Here is a 23,715-nt window from a genome sequence, read left to right as displayed (position 1 = left end):
TTTCTGATCATCAGGCTCTTCCCTCATCTCCCAGATCTCTTCTAGTCAAGGTCACTACTGTCTTTCTGAGACCACTTGTTCTTTTGGGAGCCCCTGCTTTTGGCACCAGCTCTTCTTTCTGGAACCCTAATTCCCCAGTTTTCCCAGTAGGTGATGGGCGGAAGCCTAACTGCTGATTCTGTCCATGTCTCTCTTTTAATTGGAGGAGTCAAGTTATGCTCCTTTTGCTCAGCCCTGATGTTATCAAAATGTACAACCATGGCTATAGCTAGCAAATAGCAGGCTTCTGCTTGAGTACAGTTTTTGGCATTCATACCCTCCACATATACCCCAGATTATAAGCTAACGATTAGTGTTCACAGTATAAGCTATATTTTTGCCAGTGACAGTTGGTCTTACTATTCTGGCATCAAATTCAGTCCGTAGTGGATGCATCTCGTGGTGAACTGAGTCAGAGTGGTCCATGTATCACACAATAAATGGGATCCAATAAATGTTGGCTAGTGATGCAAGTCTAATGTAATGCAGGGGGAAATAATTGCTAGACATTATATATATATTTATGTGTGTGTCTGAATCTTTTCTCACGCTAATGTTAGACATGTCAGATGTGGCACAGTTACTAGGCAGCCAGTTTGCCTGCTTTGCAAAGGCCTTCATGGACACACATATACCATCGTTTATCACTACTGAATTTGGCCCAAAGATTGCCATAGGAATTGCACTATGATATCTCTTATTGCAGTGAGATTACTGACTTTAGAGGAGAATTCCAGCATTGAGGATATTTTTCATCCAGTATAGATGCCTGTAAGGGTATTTGGGTTGGTTTTTTTCTTCTTCAAGGGGGTGTTTTTAAGGGCTTTCTACTGTGGTTTTCTCTCATCATAATTACTTTCAAATAAGGGCTTTACAATCTCATATTTTACATTCATTCTAATTGTGTGTTCAGGGAAGACAAGTGCCTGGTTTTATCAGGTGTAATTTCATTAACAACAAGCAGATGAAAAGATGGTTTCATTGCAAAGTGAAAGGAAAAGAAGCTGGGCTTGAAGTGGACTTAAAGGAAAAAGAGGTGCTTTTTTGGAGCACATTTGGGGACTGTCTCTCCTTTTGATTTTGCTTGATTAACTTCATTGTCTTCTCACATTGACACCTACATCCAAGTAGGAGCAGGTCATGTCTCAAAAAGAAGTAAGGGCAGGACAAGACTGTTCCTCTTTTGCAGCAAGTACTCATTTCACCCCAAAGAGGGAGCACATGCAAAACGCTTCTTTTTCAAGAGATGTTGGGTTATTCCAGCACCCTGGTCCTTCCTTTGCACACCTGGTAAGACTCCGTGGAGACAGATGACATAAGTATGCTATCATCCAGCCTACTCCTACAAAGTGCACTGAGGCCTCTCTAGTCAATTTACATCTACTGACCAGAATGTATTCTGAAGCTGTAGATGTCTTCTCAGAGCTATTTTGTGCTCTCTTTAATAATGCTGCTGTACCTAAACAGTAAGTGTGTGTTTGTTTTAATCTGTATTTGAAATTTATATAAAAAAAAGGGCAACAGATGTTCCCACTGCGATATGGGAAAAAGTATGTTTCTTTTTAGTACAACTTCTGTTTGTTTATTCCCACAGTTGAATAACTGTGGCAAGCCTTTTCTTCTCAGAAGGGATGTCTTTAGAGGGACAAAACTTAGAAAGATACAATTATGAGTTACTTGTGGTTGAGTCATTGAAGATCTCTAAGGAAATCATGCCATTTTGCAGGATGTTTTATATATGACTTCATATTCAGTTTCAGTTTTTGGCAGCCAGGGAAGTTCAGGGCAGGGTGGGAGATTGCAGTTTCTTGAAGGAAAATTACCAAAAAACCTCAGTACTACTCATATTTTGTCCTTGAGCTGTAAATTTCCAAGAACACCTTAGTAAATCTGTTCAACATAACTGTAAGTTCTTGTATTCTGTGCTGGAGTAGTACATATCCATCAAATTGTAATTCCAAAAGGTATTTTTATGCTGTTTTTAGAGGAATGGATGCTTGCAATCCACCACTTCAAATTGCTTGTCTAATTCTGCCCTTTATTTAAGAGCTGTGAATCAAGCTTTTTTCACGGTATGGCTTAGAGCATCTGTGCAGCACTGTACTGTGCAGTTTTCTCTGAGAGGAATTATGAGCAGTAATTTTATAAAAAAAAAAAAGTGGTATTCTCAGAAAATTTTGAATGATTGGAGGCAGAGTCTTTTGATGGAATCACAGACCGCTGTGATGAGGTGGTTGTTACTCCTTTCTGAACATGTGGAAGTTAATTCTCTGCACATAACATGCAGTTGGTTAATGCATGACAAGGTTTTTATTCTGGTTTACAGGGCAGACTATTCTGTTGATGAAATTTCCTTTTGCAGAAGGTCAGCTGAGAGTGGATGCCAATGTCTCTGTGCATCACCCTGGAGAGCCTTATGGAGTGAGGACTGAAGTGAAGAATATCAATAGCATACGTTTCCTGGCAAAAGCAGTAGGTAAGTGATTGTTGCTTCATTACAAGAGTATTGTAGATTTTTATTTTTTTTTTTGGTCTGACATGAAATATGTCAGGCTCCTGAGTGCATTAATTGGCCTTAAATGCCCTGACAACCTTCATTTGGGTGTCCCATCCACACACATTGACCATGGATCCAGAAGTCCAGTTGAAGCTCAATCAAAGTCTGAAGGCCCCAGCCCAAGCTACATCACAGGTGTTTTCAGTCCTGTTTCTAGTTTTCAGTCCTGTCTCCTGATGGATCTTGGACCAGTTCTGTAGTCTTGTTCCCAGTCCTGTCCCTGGACTTACCTCCTCCTGTTTCTGAACTCTCTGGATGGTCGCTGGACCCAACTCATGCCCTCACCTTGAATGAGACCGGGTGGGCCCTGTTAACGGTACATGCTTCTGCCCATGTCCTTCAGACCAGTGGGACTGCACCAGGCAATGAGGGCAGTGCCTGTGCTGTTGTCATCTTTGGCTCCTGGCTTGTCCTGCCTTGTGGAGCAGCCTCACTCTTGCTGCTTTCTGATAGAATAAATCAAAGTGTGGGGTACTGTGGGGATAGTGGCTGTATTAGTCTGCAGTTTTCTTGCAGAGGTAACCCTCTGCCTGCAGGTGATTCAGAGCCTAGTGTGTTCAGTCCTCTCATGTACATGATTCCTTTTCAGTCAGTATGGTAGGTGGTGTGTATGAAGTTCAAATGCAGGTTGGGTTTGAGCAAGGAAGGATAATTATTACATCTCCAAAAGAAAACTCAACTGGCTGACAGGAAGGTCACTAGGAATGTATGTGTTGGCAGCAGTGCCTGGGAGAAAATGTTTTCTATTTAAAGGGAATGAAAGAAGATGAGGAAAACACACAAAGAAACAGTGCCGGAGAGAGAGTGACTGATAATTCTGCCTGTAACTACTGCTGTTTATTTCATTAAGGTTAAAACAACAAACAATTCCATTATTGCATAGCTGTGAAAAATGAAATAGTGGAGTGAACAAAAGCTAATAGTGTAGTATAACAAACGTTCTTTTTTCTTCTGTTGCTGTCAGACTACGAAATACAGAGGCAAATTGAAGAGCTTGAAAGTGGAGGAACAGTTTTGAATGAAACAAGAGCCTTTGATTCCAAGCTTGGGTGAGTTTATTTTTGGATGAACATCAGGAATAGCAGCCCTAGATTGGTTGGGATACCTAGTGACATGATCAGGAGAGGTAATGTAGTATTGCTCAGCTTCTGTCTTCTGAAGCTAATGTTCACAAGCATAGTCTCCTCACAGGTAGCAGCTTCTTCTTAAAGGTGAGGCTTTTTAGAACAGTCTGTGTGAAAATGACTGCCCTCCTACATACACACGTTCTTTGAAGCAGCTTTAAGAAAGGCTCCTGATCTTCATGAGGCAAAGTTTTTGGTTTGTGTTTTTGCCCTAAAACTAATCCTGTGGTGTACACTTACCACATCTTGTTTTACTTTTATTTCAGGTGCACTGTACCAATGAGAGACAAAGAAGGAAAACAGGATTACCGGTATTTTATTTTCTTAACATTTCAAGAACTGGGAATCTGTTCTGTTTCTTAAGTGTAGTCAGTGTAATGAGCATATAAAGCTAGTTGGCATAGTGAGTATATATTGGAAATTTACCTTCCGCTGGAAGGAGAAGACATAGATCAAAACTGCTAGTCTGAGCAGCTCACATGTAGAGCCGTGTCTCGTTCCTGCTAAAACCCATAGACCTTTCCCAAAAACAAAACAGGAGCACCCTAGCTTGAAGTGGGTAAGTGGAAGATTTACTTTGTGGCCACTACATGTGTATTCTTAAGAATGCCAGGCATAAAATGTGAGAAGATTCTGAGTTAAGTGTTGCTCCTGCTTTAAGAAAATACCGAGGGAAATTATTTTCAGATAGCATGCTTAAATTCCGTGATCATACATCACAATCACCTTTGAAAATCCTGCCTGCTATTGAAAAGTGTCAGCATTCATAGACAGGTTTTTATTTTAATGATCTTCATTGCCCTAATGAAGATGTTACCTTGCTAAGTAATTCCTGTCTTCCACCAGCGTGAGATGGCAGTCATCAAACCATGAGCAGCCACTCAAGAATGTTTTAGCCAGGGAGCAAGGGGACAAGTCATGGGTCCTGTTGGGAAGCAGTGCTTCTGGGAACCAGTGCTGGGGCAGTCCTGCATGGCTGCTTAGTGCCCTAGCACTGGAGGTAATAACAGTGGTGCCTTCATGGGATGTGGCAGAGTGGTGCAACTCAGTGATTGCTAATTGCTCGGGGCACCTCTTCTCTTGTTCTGAGTGTGCATGCCTCCTTTCCTGGTTAGGGCCATCACAGCACTGATCCTCCCAGTAGTTCCCTAGCTTTGCTTCCCAGTGTCAGTCTTCCAGTAACATCTGTAGAATTCTTGCTGGAGTTGTGCAGGAGAGTTTTCAGAGGCTCTTAGCATTGCCATGTCTGTGTTCCCAGCAGATCTACATATATAGTCTACCACTGATGTTACCAGAGCAGAGCAAGGATTTTGAAAACGTCCCGTAAACCTCAAATTTAAATCTGCTTTTTTAAATTACTGGGTTTAGAAATGCAGCAGAAAAGGCAGTTGTCGCTTTGTGAATTCCTTATTATGGTAGGGACTGGCACAAGGCTCATTTAACAAGACTAATTTGAACTAATGCAAAAAAAACCCAAAACCAAAGCCCATGAAAACCCAGTCAAAACTGGTGAGTCTTAAGATATTTCAAGTAAAGACCAGAAAGATTATTACTATTACTAAAATTATGATCTGTATTAAACTGTGTTTTTCAGAGTTTAACTTCCTGCTATGCATTATACATTAAACTTAAAATCTGTGTTAAGGCAGATTTGAAATAGGAATTATTGTAGTAAATGTAGAGGGTGCCCAATATCCTTTATTCTGATATTTTTGAACCCTTCATTTGATCATGTGAAAGTGAGGTTTCTTCTTCAATCGAAGTTATTCAAGTGGTTTGAATTGGCCTTCTCTTTAAGGGAGCCTTTTGTTCTCTGATGGCACCCTGCTAAGCACAGTAACTTTGCTTTTAGCACAGCATGAGATTTCATCAAGATTTCTGAAGGTAGTCTGGAAAAGGTTACAACCTGCCCAGATCACTCCTGGCAGTTGGCTGTTCAATCTGAGTTTTTCCCTGCCGGTCCACCCCCGGTTTTGCCCAGATCCACAGTTCATTCTTGATGCCAAAAGGAGGAGGTTGTTTCCATATCTGTTCTTATTATTGTTATTTTTTAAAAATATTATTGATTTGGGTGCAGAAGTGTTAATTACCCCTTTTCTGTCATGGGCTATTTGGCAATCAGTGACAAATACTCAAAGAAAGCAAACAGAGGCTTTGCAGCAGTTCAGGGGCTGATCTTTTACTTTACTGTGATACACAAAGTCACGATTTTTTTATATTTTGTTGAAATATTAATACAACTTCCACGTAAGTATAAACTTTGATATAAATTTTATTCCTTGTTTAACTTCTGACCAAAAGTAATTATAAAGGATTTTTTTCTTCATTTTTACTAGGTTTATGCCAGAGCCAAACCTTCCTCCATTGATTCTGTATGATGCAAAATCTTTGCCAGCTAATATGAACCATCAGCAAGTGGTAAATATTGATTGGATTCATGAGAGACTTCCTGACCTCCCCAGTGTGAAGAGAGCAAAGCTCGTTGAATGGTACGGGATTCTTCCTGAGCACAGCTTCACCTTATTGGTAGGTCTATTGATCAAGTGCTAAAATAAGCCTAGAAACTTCAAAGTCGCACGGTTTTTGAAAAGATTTACAAATGTCATATTAACCAGCTGTCAGTTCTCATGGATGTTTTTTCCTTGGAAATTTGTCTAGTGCATACTTTGTACCTTGGAGCCATATCCATAGAAAGGTGGGGAAAAGAAACCATACTCAATGTGATATAAGTGGTGTTTTGTGTAAGGTGCAGTCAGATAACTATTATTTAGTATCGATCTTGTCTGTCTACACATGGATGCACCCGTGACTGACTGCAACAGATGTACAACTTCCTGCTGACAAATCCTTGTCTGCAAGTGCCTGCTCTTCTGGTCTTTGGGTCCAGTACAAGGCTGTGCACACTGTCAGTATTTAACAAATTAACAGATGTGTTCTCCTGATTGCAGATGCAAAACCCAAAGTTTTAAGTCTTTCAGCTTCCCACGTCCATTGATCTGGCTTCCACTTACTCTTAGGTACATATACAAATACACTTATTCTTAGGTACATAGGCAAAATGGCTTTATAACATCAACTTCGACTTCTTGATGCAGTTTACCCAGGGATGGGCTTGGAGGAGGAGACAAGAAAGAAAAGCCTGTTGGCAGACATGGATATAAATAAGGAACTGACTGAAAAATCTTGTCACTTCCAAAATTATTTTAAAGGACCTTGAGCTGCTGAAATACAAACTGCAACATCTCTGTTTCCCAGTGATAACTCAGGGAGGGTAGTATACTTGCCCAGGATTAGAAATTTCACATCACAGGCTAAACCAGGATAGTGTCCTGTGTTGCTTACCTCAGTGATTGGTCGAGACAGAAGGAAGAGGGCTTCTTTAGAGTAGGATTCAGAGCAGAACCGTAAGTACTTTAAATTCTCCTCTGGAGGAGTTCCTTTACTGTAAATGGAGGGAGAGCAGTGCACCGAACTTAACTACCTAATATCCCTCTTTTGTATGTCTGTAATTTAATAGGCTTGTACAGAAGCTGGTTCTGCAGAAAAAAAGAATGTTCTTTTTTTCTTTTTTTTTTTTCTTTCCCTGAAGAAAGCTGTTAGGAAAACTGCTTTTGTGGTGGTGTGCAGTTCTAGTGAATTGCAGATCTGTTACTGTTTGGTGGGCAGGTGAGTCATAAGTCTCATCAAAGTCATGAGGCTGCATCAAGAGGTGTCAGTAGTTCTTACCTTTCTTCTTCATTGTGTAAGCTGCAAAATGTGATTTCACAGTCAGTATTCCTGTCCATCCATGCATTTTTTTTCACATGAGCATATTAAAATAAACAGAGCTCAGAAGGGTAGATTAGTCAGGAAAAAAACAGTTCAGGACCATTTTTAATTCTTCTCTCACTCTGCAGTGGATTGACCCCAATTAGCTTGCTTGTACCCTCCCACCAGCGTGACAGGGAAGAGAATAGGAAGAGCAAAAGAAAGATCAAGTCATTTACATAACTGAAGGAAAAAACCCACTTCCGACAAGCCAACTGATGCCCAACCAGCCTCTGACCAATGAGAGAGACTATCTCCCCCAAAATCCCCTTCCCTCAGTTTTACTTTTGGATCAGAGAGTTATATGACATGGGATATCCCCTTGGTTTGTTTTAGCTGCCCAGGTTGTGTCCCTACCCAGCTTCATGCCCACCCTTGGCCTCTTCACTGTGGGGGGCAGAGCGGGGATGGGGGGAAAGAAAGTACCACTCAGCAGTAGCCCAAACACTGGTGTTCTGTCGGCACCACCTTAGTCACAAATCCAAAACACAGCACCCTCTTAAGAAAATAAGTTGCATCCCAGCCAGACCCACTGCACCCACTCCTTTCAACTTGGCTTCGACCCACTTCTTGGGCGTTTCAGTTCTGCTGGTATTGCTGACTTCTGCTGTGTGGTTTGTGTCATCTCCATCAGCTAGCCCTACATATTTGCCTTATCAACTGCCCTTTCTTCCCAGCTGTTCCCTGAAATCCACTGTTGCCTTTGCTTTTTCCTTTTAACTTTCCTTCCTTTCTGCAATGTATAAGACAATTAATAAGCTCCAAGCTGAAATTTGGGATTCAGCTTGCAATAAGATAATGCACCCATTTGAATGCATGAAGCAAACGTGTTCTTCGTTGCGGGTCTTCTTTTATTGTGCATTAGAATGTCAGCATGTATACTCTCCATAAAAGTTGCTTGCCTGTTCACTGGGAGACTAGTTAACCTTAATTCATCTGAAAATGGTATGTCCGTTGCTGTGTTAAGCTTACATCAGAAGTTGCAGAAGATTGCTGATAGGGCCAGATGCACAAATCTAATGAGCATTCTTTCAGGTTAGAGCGCCCAGGAGTGCTCATTAAATAAATGGCAGTGGTAGAGGGATGACTCTAAAATGCAAAATCCCTGTTCTGTGCCAACTTGTTAGAGAAAACATTATGCACCAAAGTTATAATAAAACAATACCATACTTCAGCATGCAAGTTGGTTTCCAAGCTGGCTTCGTGAGCTTTATTCTCATACACAATAGCTGCCTGTATGTACTGTAGTATCGAGAATTTGAGACTCATGATTCATTACAAGATGTACTGAGATGGAAGGGGAGCATTACCTATTAATAGGTCTATATCTGAAATTTCTTAAGTGTAAACTGCCACATGTTTTTAGTTTTGTATAAACTGTGAAAATAAGTTCCTGATTTTCTTCATGCAGAATCATTCTTATTTGTAAAGATAGGATTCTTTGAGCCACACAGACTGTGGTATTTGGGTACTCAGTTCCTGCATGCAGTTTCTACTGTGTAAACTGGTAGGCTGGCGAATACTTCAGTCAAGAAGGATCTCTGACAGCTTTGCCAGTTACTGTATTATAATGTTTTTTCTTGCTTCCTATTGAGTGAAAAGAGTAAGATCTGTTGACATAGGCATTGTTATGTCATTTTGTTTTCAAAAAGCATCCCAAAGTCTGGGGAGGTTCAACCAAAAAACCAGATCATTTGTCACAGTACAGCATTAGAAGAAACCCACTCTGATCACTTCTTTTCTCATCTGAATTCCAAGTCTTCCTGTGCACTTCTCCCCTGCTTACTCAGATATAAGTGGCCATTCCACTTGGGCTTTGGCTTGTTGCTTTGGTGGAACAATTATGTCAGTGAATCCTTCAGACAGTCAGAAGTGGGATGCAGTAGAAGTTGGTTTTGACCATTGTGTTATGACATGCCGTTCTCATACGTGTTGGTGTGCAGATTAATTTATGCTCATTTTTATAACTCAGATGGTTTTATAAGAAGCTGTAGGGAAAAGTTTGAACTTGATTTGACCGCTCTGTGGGTCTGCTTTAATATCTAGCTTTAATAGGGTAGATTTTCTGGTGGTTTTGTTCCCCTGACAATCTTGCACATTTTTGCAGCAGTTGTTACCTCACAGTTGGCTGTGGGGGAACTGAGGGTGGTGAAAATGGGAATAAGAAAGCAGAAAATGACATTTTATTTGTGAACACTGATGTAATTTTCTTCTTCAGTTCTAGAAGAGACATCATAGGTCTTCAAAAGCTTAAGTTTGCATTACAGACCCAGTGTCCCTAAAGATTGTACCCAGGGGATTTTGTAAAAAAAGTATTGTTTTAAACTTGTTAAAAAAACATCTGAAATCACTCCACCACTACTTGTTTTGGTGTCCTTTTTGATATCTCAGAACTATTAAATGACCATTTAAAAACATGTTTAAGAAAGAAATTTGCATGTGGTTGAAGTATTGGTATGTCAGTTTCACACCAGTGAGTTCCAGCATTTTTGGTGTGTATGGGAGCATCGAGTGGGCCTGGATCACAAACACAATGCTGCAATTCCAGATCTCTGGGTTTCCTTCTATGAAGATTAAAATACTGTACTGGTTTCAGCTGGGGTAGAATTAATTTTCTTCCTAGCAGCTGGTATAGCTGCTGTGCTTTGCATTTAGGATGAAAATAAGGTTGATTGTTCTAAAACCACTGATGGTTTTAGTTGTTGCTGGGTAGTTGCAGTGACTACACTAAGCCAAGGACTTCTCAGCTTCTCAGGCCCTGCCAGGTGCACACGAACCTGAGAGAGCAGAGCCAGGACAGCTGGCCCGGCCTGGCCAAAGGGATATTCCCTGCCATAGAACATCAGATATTCCCCACCATAGAATGTCATGCTCAAGATATAACTGGGGAAGCAAGCCGGGAGGTGGGATCCCTGCTTGGAAACAGACTGGGCATAGAAGGGTGATATTTATTTGTTTATTTGTTTGTTTCCTCTTCTGCATGTAGTGAGCAATTGCATTTGTGCATCCCTTGGTTTATATTTTTATTTATTATTGTTGTTGCTGTTTTTACTCTCTTCCATTGTTATCCTATCAAATTATCTCAGTCTGCAAGTTTCTTTCCCACTGTCCCCCCCATCCCTCCAGGCGGGGAGGGGTGAGTGTGTGGCTGTGTGGTATTTGCTTATTGGCTGGGGTTAAACTGCAACAAATACTTAATTACTCAGAACTAAGTGAGAACAGTCAGTTAGTGTTCCTATAAGTGCATGTTAGTGTGCTGTGGCTTTCAGCTCAGGTCTGTTGCAGGGGTCAGGTGTGCATGTGTGTGTTGGTAGAGTGAAGTTGGCCACAATGCAGAACAAATTAAAGCCAATTTCAAGTAGTACAGTATCTAGAAACAAGCTAATCAAGTTATGTCTGCATTTTTCTAATATGGCAGGGAAATAAGGAAAGTGTTTCATTTCTGTCAGTCATTTTGATGTTTTGACATTCTGCCTTAGTCACTTCAGTCTAGCATTGCTGGGTTTTCCTACTCTTTGGCTACAGAACATGACAGTCACTTTAAAAAAACCTAAAATGAAATGCAAAGGAATTTGGGGGAATATGTCTGCTTTTGTATGCACAAGTTGTGAGCATGGGGTTTGGTACCTGGTAGCATATGTAAGTCTGTCTGAGTATTCCTGGGCTGCTCTTCTCTTGCTGCCTGGAAATCATCTGATTTGAAATGTTGAGGGCTGGGTGTGTTTGCCCTCAGTTCTCTCAAGTCTGGTGGGAGGGTCAGAGCTGTAGCTCCAGCCGGGCTGTTGGTACTCGGAAATCTGAACTAGTATCACTGCTAGAGATATGCTTTCTAGCCAGTATGTGATGAAAGCCTTGGACATGCTGTGTCAGAGTTGTGTAGCCTGTGCTCAGACATGTGGCACCCACAGACATTGTTTTCATGTGCATAATGTTGTAGCTAGACCTACTCTGCCTGGAGTGTTTATAAAACCTTCTGCAGCATGTGTAAAGAAAGCAGCATTTATGTGTGCTCACTTTTTCCTCCCTCAATTGGACAGGTGTTTGTGTGGAAAGGAACCCGCTGTTTAAATAATCAGTGTGTGTTTGTGCTATTGAATCCTGAGGTGAATTAGAAAGAGTACAGTATTTAGTAATGAATCATTTTAGTAATTCCACTTAACACAGCTTTTAATCAAGTTTACTGTACTTTGTTAATCATGCCATTCCTTTACTGTTGGGGTGTGTTTTTTAGCCAAATTTGTGCCTCTTGTCTATTTAGCATTGGATTTTACATAATTTGATTACAAAGTAACTGCTAGTTAAATGTGTGAGAACACTGGAAAAGAAGAGCTATGTGTTTAGATAGATAACTGTGACCAGTTACCTTGTTCACAAAAGACGTCTTTGTGAGGAAAGCACAAGTGGCTTTCCTAGGCTGAGAACTCGGTTTCTTTGCTCAAGGTAAAGGGGACAGATCTGATTTTTGTTACACAAGTTCCACAGCACATCAACCATTACTCTTAAGTACATTTTGTTCTGTTTCACAGAACAGGAGCAGTAGTCTGCAGACTTCTCAGGAACCATACATACATCATTATCCATGAAGAATGTGGTATCTAGAGCTGTTGGAAGTTTGTGTTATGAAACTTTGGCAGAGGAAAGTCTAAAATTCTCTATTGCTACGGTAATAAATTGCCCTTAAAAACAAGGGCACAGGAGGCTGTTTTTATGGGTTGTGTTTGAGTGGAAAAGTCAGGCTTTGGTTTAGCTTGTAGCTGCACTCTTTTTGCTTGGAACCAGAGATCCGTCTGCAGTCAATATGTGCTTGGGAAATGTTTTTGCTGTGATGACGGTGTACTTAGAATAGCTCCTTGGCTGTCTCTAAACTGTTACCTCTCAACTTCTGAGAGCTGGCTTGACATCCTGTGTGTTTATGCCACACACCGCAGAAGTCCAGTGGCATGCTGGATTTGGAATCCTCCTTGCAAAGGTAGGAGCTGCCACTTCACAGCTCTTCAGTCTTTGGTAGACCTAATGAGTTCTCTGCTACAGTTAAAGATCCATCAATGCCCTGATGACAAACAGCACAGCATTCAGCATAGTGCAGGATCTGTGCTTCTAAAAACGATCTCAGATTTCACTTAGGCTATAAATTGAATCACCTACTGTCGTACCTTCTGAACATTTAAGGTAAGCTTGGAAAAGCTTACATAGCTTCTCTGAAAAAAAAAATAGAAGAATAAACCCCTGCTTCTTACTGTATGACCTTTCCATATCATTGAAGGGTGAATGCAAGCTGAACTTATTCCTTCAATCCAAAATAAATAGAAGCAATTGCAAGATCGAGCGGAATAGCTGTAGACAGTTTCAGGAAAAATCCCTTCTTGGTAAAAGGGAGCATGACAGCCTGTTAGATGGCAGCATTAGAATTTTCTAGTATTATGTGTACTTAAAACCTGTAAGAAGAAGAGGTTCTCCCTAAATGCTAATTTTAAGGAGGAGTTAAGAGAAAAAAGATGGGTTGTTTGTTGGAAGTTCCATTGAAACAGACAGGCTGGCAGGTGAGCTGTGTGTACCTCTTGTAGATGTAACAGTTTGTTTGCTGTTGTGTTAATAAAATTACTGCAAACTCTGTGGCTTTGCAGTGAATTCACAAAACCAAGCTTACTTTAGGATTGAGTATTTATACTCTGGATTTAATTGTGTAACTAATCGTGTTTGCACTCTGGTATCTTTTTGATGCGTTTCACTTCTCTTCGACAGAATGAAGACGGGTTAGCGGAGTTTTTTGAAAGTGTGGTAAAACAGACCCCAATGAAGCCAAAGAAAGTGATCGGCTGGATTCTCAACGACCTGCTCAGTTACTTGAAACAACATTCCCTGACAGTAAAGGAAAGGTCAGGCAGCTTGATTTCTACAGTGGCAAAACAAAAGTGATGCTTTCCCTTTGCACCATGAACAGCCCCGTGTGACTCTGTTGCTTGCTTCTGTGTTAGTTACATCTGAGGTTTGTTAGGCTAGGCAGTACTACATGGGTCTTGGCGCTGTGGCACTGAACAATGCTGACCAGGTGCCTTGCAGAGAAGGGGAGGACCCTGTAGTTAAGAGCAGCAATCAGAGTCTTCCTCCTTTGGAACGTGACAATGGCAAGGCATAGCCAGGTTGTCAGAATTAACACCGAAGTTGAATACAGTGTGTCACAAGGAAAAACACTCTCTTGTTGCACTAACCTGTGTGATCCTCAGGCAAGAAATAGTAGCCTCAACATATTACTTCACCTTATTCTCTGAGGTAACTTCTGCCCCTTTTTTCCCTAGCCCAGTCAGTTCTTCTCTCCTGGCTGACCTTCTGAACCTTCTAGAAAAAAAAGAAATCTCTTCTACAGCAGCAAAGCAGGTAAGTACCTCTTTGATTTTACCATGCTTTGATTCTGTGGCCGCTTAATCCATTCGTGTGGCCATTCTGTAATCAGCAACCAGCACATTGGTTGCTTTTAAAATGAAACTTGCGTGTGTATAATGTTACAGATACATCTGCATGTTCAGTGTTAGAAGGGGACACGAGGCAAGAAGATCTAAGCAGTGTGAACCGAAGTCAGTTAAATAAGCCCTGCTTCTGAGCAGTCTGGACACTAGATCTCAATTTCACAGTTCGAATCAGACCTGAGTAGGAGCTAATCCATGACGTCCAGTTAAACTGAGAGTGTCTGTTACTGGCAACTAGGGACCAGTAAGGTCTACATGTGGAAGAGGATATAATTCCCCTGAGTGTAATCGCAGAGAGTCCTTCTTTGGTGTATCCCTGCACTAAAAGTGGAGAGAGGGCTCTGTCCTTTCTCTTATTCTTGCTGCTGTGGGCAAGTGCTGTCACAGATCACTCAAGCAAGGTCTGGTGGCAAAGCTAGTTTCTCCCTCCTTTTTAAATATCATCTTGCTTAGGACAGTCTGAAAAATAAGCTCTTGATGAGCTGTATCTAAAATTGTGAACTGCTTATCATGAGGACAGTGACTGCTGTGTCTTTAGACAAAATTTGGAGGTTTTCTTGTCATAGGGAGTAATATCATCTGAATTGTTGCTGGCTCATTTATGTGGAACGCATTGTCTGTTCAGATTTATTAGTATCCTTCAGATAGTACATTAGATGACTGCTGCTTCTCAGGTGTTCATCAGTGAAACTATTAATGAAGATATTTAACTTCCCTGGTTGTCTTTCAAGCTTTTAGCACTCTGAAATACACAGGACAGGTTTCCTTCCATCTCTCCAGCACGTGTTGGTTTAATCCAAGTACAGTTTTGGAATAGTACTGAAGTCAGTTCAGGTTTTGGGTTTGGGTTTTTTTTTCAGTTATAAACCAAGTCAAACTGTTGGAAATGTATCTCTTTACCCTTCTTGGCAACTCTTAAATTTCCTGGTTTGTTGTTTTCTATTTTGGAGATGCTCACAGTTCTTAACTAAATTGGTCTTGTTGGTCTGCTGCTGTGAATAGCCAGCTGCACGTGACAAGTGCCATAAATAAGGATTTAGTGCCTGACTTCAGGCATGTGCATTTGGAAATGTTGGATTGGAGAAGTAAAAGCTTCAAAAAGAAGATAAAGTATTAATAGGAAAACCATTGGAATGTAGAGCAGTTTTGTGCCCTCTGGGCTGTGGCACACCCCTCAGTTCGGTGTCTGCATTTGAAAGGGAAGCTTCAGTTTAACTCTTGGCTTCCTTGTGCAGGTAGAGACAGGGTACTAGCGCCTTTCTACTCCTTGCAGTGTGCATGCTGTCCTCTGTGGTCTGAAGTTGAACACAGAGACATAATAGTGCTGTTTGCCATCACCGAGTGAAGCTATTGAACTGCAGGAACCTCCCCACACTTAGAGAAGTATTTTAGTGGCCTGGATGTTGGAAGAATAACCAATGTTTGTGACAGTTCTCAGCAGCAGGCAGAGATACTGTATGGCCTGAGGGCAGAAAGGGCTCTGTGTACACATCAGCTGGTGAATTTTAGCACGTGGGGAGGGGGAGTGTGAGCTGCAGTGGTAGAGACAGATCCAAGGGGGAAAGGGTTGGAGGGCTGGGTGGGGGAGCACACAGATGTGCACATGAGTGCTCGCTGCCCGAAGCTGTGAACAACATACATTTCCTACGATGTTTTGTATTCAGTCTCTGCTGTATAAGGTACTGACACACAGGCAGAAAGCCTGAGAGCACTGATTATAGACACAGAGCATTGTGTGGTAGGATGCATATGTCAAAGAAAGGGCACTGTGTGCTTACATAATTACCACTTAGGTAATTACAGAGCTCACGCCCAACTTGCCATTAAACGCAGCATCCTACTCCGGAGGGTTCCGAAGCAGTTTCAGACTGGTGTGCCTGTGCAGAGGGAAGCAGCTCCCAGCTCTGCTGGTGTTTCAGGGCTGTGGGGTCAGTGTGTCTGGGATCAGGGGACCTGCACGTGCACATGCTGTGACCCACCCCAGGGGCACCGTTTTGAAGCCTACAGAGCAAGATGCTGCCGTTGCTCACCCAGGGCTGACAACAGTCTGATGAGCAGTATGCCCTCAGTGTCTGGAGGTGCCTTATCTCAAGCGTAAGGGAGAAGTATCCCTTCAGTGAAGATGTGCGTTGGCCAGACAAGTGGACCACCCTGGAGCAAGGATTCCAGTATTTGAGGGAATTAGCAGTGCAGGAGATGGTTTACTATGAACCTGACAATGTGCAGCTACCTGTGGCTGGCTGACTCCAACAAGATGAAGGAAGTCTTTCTCCTTCCTTGGTCTCAGCTGTGGAGAAACTGGTCCCACAACTCAAAGAGGACATGTCCTACCGCCCACTCCTACAGACCACTCTTTCAGCTGTTAGAAATAAGCACGCCTTTCTTCAGGAGAGAGCTTGTGGAAGGTATGCAAGGTATGCACCACGAGGTGTCCTGTGGGAGTTTTGTTGCACGACCACAGAAAGGACATGAGGAAGTGGAATGGAAAACCTGCCTCATCCCTGTGGACACAAGTAAATGAGTTGCAAGGCAAAGCAGTCATAAAAAGGGATTCCTCCTGGAAAAATGCTGCAGGATTAGAGGGGTCCTGCTTCCAGCCAGGTGGAGGAGAGGGACAACCAGGTTTATTGGATTATGTGGATTCAGTGGCCAGGCATGTCAGATCCACAGGAGCACTAAGCTCTTAGTCAACACCAGCACACCGTGTACCCTAATGTCATCAAGCCATGAGGGGTCAGAACCCATCCCTATTTGCAGAGTGTCGGGGGGATACCAACACTTGACTGCTAGAGGCTGAAGTGAGTTTAGCTGGAAATGGCTGGGAAAAAACACACCATTGTGACTGGCCCGGAGCCTCTGTGCATCCTGGACAGAGACTTCCTCTAGAGAGGGTATTTCAAGGACCCAAAAAGGTACTGCTGGGCTTTTGGAATAGCTGCCTTGGAGATGGAACAATTATCTATTTTTCCCAGACTCCCAGAAGACCATTCTGTTGTGGGGCTGCTGAACGTTGAAGAAAAACAACAGGTGCCAGTTGCTGCCATGACGGTGAATAGATGATAATACCACACCACCCAAGACTCCCTGATCCCATCCAGAAACTTGAGTCATCAACTGGAGGCTCAGGGAGAGATCAGCAGAATGTGCTCACCCTTTAACAGTCCCATAGGGCTGGTACAGGAGTGTAATGGAGAGTGGAGGTGGCTGGACTATCATGGCCTGAATGAAGCTGTGCTGCTGCTGATGGGTGCTGCCATGCCAGACTATTGGAATTCTGGTATGAACTGGAGTCAAAGACAGCCAAGTGTTACACCACAATTGATACTGCAAATCCTTTTTTCTTGATCCATTTGGCAGCAGTGTAGGCCACAGCTCGCTTTCACTTGGGAGGGTGCCCAGTACACCTGGAATTGACTGCCCCAGGGGTGGAAACGCAGCCCCACCATCTGCATGGGCTGATCCAGAGTGTGCTAGAAAAGGGTGAAGCCCCCAAGCACCTGCGGTATACTGGTGATACCATTGTATGGGGCAGCTTGGCAGAAGAAGCTTCTGAGACAAGGAAGAAAATAATCCAAACTCTGCTAAAAGGTGGTTGTGCCATAAAGCAAAGTGAGGTGAAGGGACCTGCACAGGGGAAGCAGAAACTTGCCGCTGCTGCTGGAGCAACTCTGTGTTGGCACCCTTGTCATGCACTCATTGGGGATCTGTGGCAGGGTGTGGAGCAGAGCAGACCCCGGATCTTGTGTGCTTCTGCAGTTGCATAGGCCACCCACATAGGAATAACGTCAGCACAGACTCACTTGGCACCCCTATTTTAAAGTATATTGCAGGGAAATGAGTACAGTACACAAACCTAAACAGAACCATCTGCTTTGACAATTACTGCTGCACCGTAGGAGGACTGGACCTAGCCCGCCCCTCGCTTTTGTCAGAGGTTGAAGGACATCTGCCAGACTTGGAGGCTTCCATCGCTGGAAAGGAGATATGCCCACAGGAGTGACTCGAGTGGTACTGCCTGCTGCTTCCCTCCCACCCTTGGCAGCGAATCGCTGCAGATAGCGGTTCCAGTTGGAGCGTTCTCAGGCACAGCAGTCAGCTGGCACGTTCACCACTTTCAGGATGTTTGATATGATGCCCGTGGCAGCCAGACGTGTAAGTCCTGATTAATTCATCTTGACCGGCGGTTTGCTGCTATGCCTGTGTAGGTAGAGACAGCAGAACATCATTAAAATCTAATCACGCTCAGGCAAGAATCAATAGTAGAAACTACTGAGATTTCAGTGATGGAAATGAGGCCGGAGATTCCCAGGTTGGCTCTGGAGATTTCATAATTTGATCCTCCTGTTCTGGTGCAGGCAGTTTGTGTAAACGAGCTAAAATCATTTCTTAAGCTGCTTCCTTTAGATTCGTACACCTTGCCAAGTGGAGAAACACGTTTTTAACAGTGCATCTTTGACAGGTCTTGGCCACAGCTCTTTCTGCTTCCCTGCATACCTGTAAACAAGCGAGGGCCTCGGTAGCGCTGTTGCTCCGCTAGCTAAGCGGAGGTGCTTGTTACCGAATCGGAAAGTGCACATGATGCAGATGTCACAGGCAAAATCTGGTGCCTTCAAGGTTTCTAACAGGCAAGCTTTTCAGGGTGCCAGGAGACGTTTGGCACAGGAATAGCAGGCAATCAGAGCTGGATCTCTGGCTGTCAAGCTGTCCTGCTCCTGGACTAAGTCAGCCTGATGTATGAGTTGCTCCTGGGTAACTCAGCCATAGACAGCTGTGTAGATTTGTTGGTTGCAGATTTTCTCCTGCAGCACATGGCACCCCACGTAAATCCATACCAGTCCTAAAACTCCTCACTACCCTTTCCAGAAAGTGATCCGGCTTATTCATTGCCCAGCCCCTGATTTGTGTGGTGCTTCAGATTCACTAGGATGTTTTGTTAAAGGCTGTGCTATGCAAAGAGGACAGGGCTCCTTCAGAGGGGTGATGTACTGTCCCCTGGTGCCTCTGAGGCCTGGAGGACAGAAAGCTTCCTGCCAGGTCCCGCAGGGAAGGAGCCTGGGGTGGCAGTGGAGTGCAACAAAAGGCAGTGGCTGCAGAGAGGTCTAATCTCTGTTGGGCGCAGTGGTTTCTAGGGATAGCCTAGGTAGCACTGGCACAGTGATTTTTAAGTACTGCACTAGAAGGAGGATACTGCGCTGATTTATTTAGACATAAACAGCCAAAAGCTTTACTTATAGCAGTTGTAACTCTCTCTGCTTATCAGTAACTTTAATAGTGTGATCTGCCTTTAACCCTCTTACAGGGAAAAACCTAAGATGCAGCTGCCACTGTAGAGCTGTGTATCATTACCCTCTCTCAAGGTCTCCAGCAGAGCGATAACATCCCATAAAAAGCATTTGGGTACTGTTGGCAAACAAATCTTCTCTTGCAGGAGTTGTGTCAATGTGTTGCTCTTAAATACCTGTTGAGGCTACAAAATTGTTTAAACTGTAGGTCTCTTGTACCAGAAAATTCTTCATGCTGAAGAAAATTGATAGTGTAGTTAAGCTACCATCCCACATGCTTAACTTTTCCTAAGTTGTCTTGCTGTCCTGCTAATTACTTAACGTGCCATTTGAATGCCTCTCCTCATCTCCCCAAGCCAGCCTCTTCCTCATCCTACAGTGAGTGTTCAGTGCTGAGATTTGGACGTGACATCCATTTCCGTATCAGTACCCAGCAACGGCACAAACATACAATTACATCTTCAGCTCGGGGTGAAGCACAAGCAGCTGTTTTAATAAGGGTTTTCTTTCTCTCCTCCCACAGCTCTGAAATAAGAGCAAAGGGAATACGGAAAATGACTGCCCAAGGAAATTGGGTTTTTTAATGGATGTTCTCTCCTCTCAAGTTTATTCCAAGGCGATAGCCCTGCTGCAGCTAGGAGAACTCCCTGGCATTCGCAGGTGATTATTCCAGAGGCCTGGGCTCACCCAGTGTTCCAGTACGTGGAGGTGATGCATAGGTGGGCTGGAGCAGCTGCATTCATTTTGCTTGGTGTTATTTTTCTTCCCCTCGGCCGTACGTGCCCTCAGTGCAGCTTGCTGATCAGGGCTGGTAACACTCTGTGGGACTGGACAAGGTGCAGTAGTCAGCTAATCGTTAGTGCCCAGGCAGAGGCGTTTCTCATGGAGATGCATTTTCCTACTGCTCACAGACAGTTCCTGCAAAGAACATGAACTGGGCGCGAGTACTGCCTGCGGAACAGCTTCACACTTGGGGACAGTCTGCTGCGGTGCACCCCTCTCCCAGTGAGGGAGCAGGGCTCAGCCCAGCCAGGTAGACAGTGACTGTGCTTGGCAAACGTCTTTGAAGGGTACCATCACTGGGAGCGGTGGGCAGCTCCCTGTAGGCTGCACAGCACCAGTTGCGAACCATTAACCTGTGCCCATGCAGCAGGTGGAAACGCTTTGTCTTCTCTCAGGATGCAGGAAAGGCCAATCCAGCGGGGCATGGGATTCAGTCTTGGGTGGCTTCACGGTTGGACAGTCTGCTCTTGCTTTCACTGAAATCTGGTTTCTTCCATCAGCAAGTGAAACACTGTGTGTAATCAATGCTGATATATCAGGGCACTAACTTTCACTGCTTCCTGTGATTTTGCAGGTGCTTGCGGAATTGTGGAAGGGAGAAGGGAAGACTCCTCTTGAAATTGTTAAAGAAAAGAAGCTTGAACTGATACAGGATCAAAAAGAGCTTGAACAGATCTGCCAGGCGGTGATTGATGGACAAGAAAATGAGGTGATTATGGTGGTGCTGGGAAGCTTGTGCACTCTTGCAGTCTGTGGCACTAAAAAGGGGGTTAAAATGTTGGGCTTTTTCCTTCTCCTTTTGATTGGCATTGAGCTATAGAGACAGTATATACTTCGTTTATATATAAAGCTGCTGCACAGATACTACCATGCTGCTCTTCTCCTTTCTTATTTCACTAAGTGGTGATTTGGGTGTTTTTGTTTTTTTAATTGAAGCATACACAGAATGATCAGCAGAAGAAACTACCGGGCTGGTTAATCGCTAAATCATTCTGAGAGCCCATAAAAATTTCATGGGGGAAAGGAAAACCATGGGGCAGTTTTCCATTTTCCATCCTGGCATTAACCCGACCTGGCCAGCCTACCACAGCTCCTGCTCATAAGTCATGTGTTGTGATACCAGGGCAACATGTTGAACCGTTCTGGAGCTGGATGGTGAAGTTCCCTCCAGCAAGGCACACATTAGGTATGGAATTAGAGCTGGGCAAGGCAGAAATCTTGCATCTGTCTCTTCACTCAGCCAAAGAGCTGCGTCTAGCTGGCTGTCCCTGCCTGATGCTGTTGTGTGTGGGGAAGAGCCAGACCCCCATGGGCGGCTCCAGAGCTGCTGTCCCTTCTGCTGTTCTGCTCCTGGACTGTGGCAGAAATGATGGAAGTTTGGCTCTTCCCCATCTCTGTGGAAGGGCACGCAGCAGCTTGTGTGGCTTGTTGGTCTGACAGGGCCTGAGCTGGGAAAAAGGGAAAAATCCCCTTGTTGATCATGAAGGGGAGGAGCAGGAAGGGATCTTGACAGTCTAAAATCTGCTTTATAAAAAGCAAAATGAAAAGAAGTGCTTACATGGTCTCTGGAGCGAAAATGTAAAAGCAGAACTGAATAGCTTACTTCTAATATAAACATTGTCTGGATACATTTGCCATTTGGAAAAAGGCATTAACTTCCTTTGAGAACAATACCACCCACCCCAGATCTCATTGGGGGTTGCCAACAGCTCTGTGAGAGCTTTTGATAAAGAAAATGAGCCTGCAGTAGGTCGGCGTGACCTCCATCAGACTGACTCATTTGCAGAGCCTGATAAAAGTGCTGCTGTGTTTTCAGACCGATAGGAAGCACAAGTGTGGATAGACAGAACATTAGAACTGATTGGGAAGCGCAGGAGCCGAAGGTCCGTAACTACGCTCCCATTTCAATAATAACTCCTCCTCAGAGAGTGTAATTCCTCTCTGCTTTCCCCTGTTTTTTGTCAAGCCAAATGCGGTGGAGCAGCCTCACTTCCTTGCTTTCTCCAGGCAACCTTTTGCCAAGGCAGAAGCTGCCTTGAAGGCCTGTAATTCCTTGCTTTGAATTGCTGCCAGAGCTCACCTGACGAAATAGGGTTGGCTGAGTACTCCGCAGGGAGGGGACAACACGCAGGCCTTGCTTTTTGGTAGTAACTCTCTTCAACATGAACTAAGTTACAAACAGTTGTCCAAGCCAACAGTGAGCACCATATGTAAATGCAGCATCAGGCTTGTGCCGAGTTCTGCCCCACGTCCCTGATTCCTGGCAGATCAGGGGGTGAGTCCTTTCCATGTGGTGACATTACGGGGAAGAGCTCAGGCTGCCAGTACCACGGATCCCATAATGAGTGGCAGTATTTGCATTTGGGCTTGGTATTGGCACAGGGGCTGGTTCATATGTTCACAGCCCTCCCCTTAGTATCTGTAAATATGCCATCCTGCCTAATTGAAGCCGTTGCCTTTTGCCCAGTAACTCCAGCACAGGGACAGCCTTTCCTGCCACGCACATGTACCGAAGGCCAGAAACATGTCTTTCAGCAGCACATCGCCTTTAGGAATGACTGAACGTGACATTCCCAATGATTTCTGCAGTGTCTCTGCTTAGCTTTCAGCTGCAGCCCTTGCTGTTTTGCAGGTGACTGCATCAAACACTCGCTGCCTGATAGGAGGGCGTAGTTCTGATCAGTTAATTGCTATGTTGCAAATGATTCCTTCCTTAAAGGAAGTAACACCCTGCTACAGAAACACCCACATCTGCACTTGAAGGACCTCACAAATACTATCAAATGGGTTGTGATTCGATGGAAATTACTTGTTATAACTGAGCTGCAGATCCTGTAAAAAGGTAGAGCCTATTAGCAAAAGGAAATCGGTCTCATTTCTCTGGCTCCTTTCCAGGAAGACACTGTTCAAGTTGCAGACACGGTTAAAATCCGAAAGTGTTCTCTGAGTTTCTCAATAAGAAGAGATTGTTCTATTAGTTGTGCGGCCCCGCTGCTCTAGGGACTTGCTGTTGTCTCCTGGGAGCAGAGCGGGAGCTTATTGCAGAGCTGAGGGCAGTTTTTATAAATAACTACTTGGCCCAAAATGCCGTGTTCTAACAGGACAAGAATAGTCAGACCCTGGCTGTGAGCGAGTGAAGAGGGATGGGTTTACACTAACACTGCTGTCTGATTGTAGTGTATTTTTTTTCTTCCAAGGTTAAGGCGATAAAAGCAGGAAACCTGAAAGTTCTAAATAAGTTAATTGGCCTGGTACAAAGAGAAACACAAGGACGATCCAATCCTGTTCTGGTGAAGCAGTTACTGGAGAAGAAGCTGTCAGAGTAGCCACAAGCAAAAACCACCCATGTGTCTACAGAAGACCTGCGCTCCATTCTGTCTGGTTCGCTGCAAATGGACTTTGGTGCTGCTTCCTATACCATCTGGATCTCTGGTGGTACTTCAGGCAGTGCCACATCCCTCCCCATCCCCTGGAGCACCAGCCAAAGGCAGATGAGTGGAAGGGCAGTGGGACCCAGTAGAGTCCCGTGCAGCCCCTGCACGTCGGCGCGGCACTCGAAGCGGGATTTCCATGCAGCTGTGGGAAACAGGTGCCCAGCGGTGTCTGAGCATGCGGAGAGCTGGGGCTCGAGAGGTTGGGTCTGTAATAAAGCAAGTGAA

The 23,715-nt window shown here is 43.9% G+C and overlaps 1 protein-coding gene across 1 annotated transcript in view; it reads left to right on the top strand.

Annotated features, from left to right (window-relative positions):
* The window catches only part of GATB (glutamyl-tRNA amidotransferase subunit B), a gene marked incomplete at its 5' end in the record, with an annotated part of 46,171 nt that extends 22,456 nt beyond the window's left edge, over nucleotides 1-23,715 (top strand). Inside the window, 8 exons of the mRNA XM_084263523.1 lie at nucleotides 2,402-2,515; nucleotides 3,561-3,645; nucleotides 3,987-4,031; nucleotides 6,057-6,246; nucleotides 13,270-13,403; nucleotides 13,824-13,902; nucleotides 20,631-20,765; nucleotides 23,254-23,715. Of these exons, the coding sequence (XP_084119649.1) occupies nucleotides 2,402-2,515; nucleotides 3,561-3,645; nucleotides 3,987-4,031; nucleotides 6,057-6,246; nucleotides 13,270-13,403; nucleotides 13,824-13,902; nucleotides 20,631-20,765; nucleotides 23,254-23,382 (911 nt within the window). The 3' untranslated portion in view covers nucleotides 23,383-23,715. The remainder of the gene's footprint in view (nucleotides 1-2,401; nucleotides 2,516-3,560; nucleotides 3,646-3,986; nucleotides 4,032-6,056; nucleotides 6,247-13,269; nucleotides 13,404-13,823; nucleotides 13,903-20,630; nucleotides 20,766-23,253) is intronic.

Source organism: Gallinula chloropus, assembly GCF_964237585.1.
Source record: "Gallinula chloropus genome assembly, chromosome: 4".
NCBI classification, from domain to species: Eukaryota; Metazoa; Chordata; class Aves; order Gruiformes; family Rallidae; genus Gallinula; species Gallinula chloropus.
Note: the sequence above shows the minus strand (reverse complement) of the source record. Positions and strands in the feature narration are given on the sequence as shown.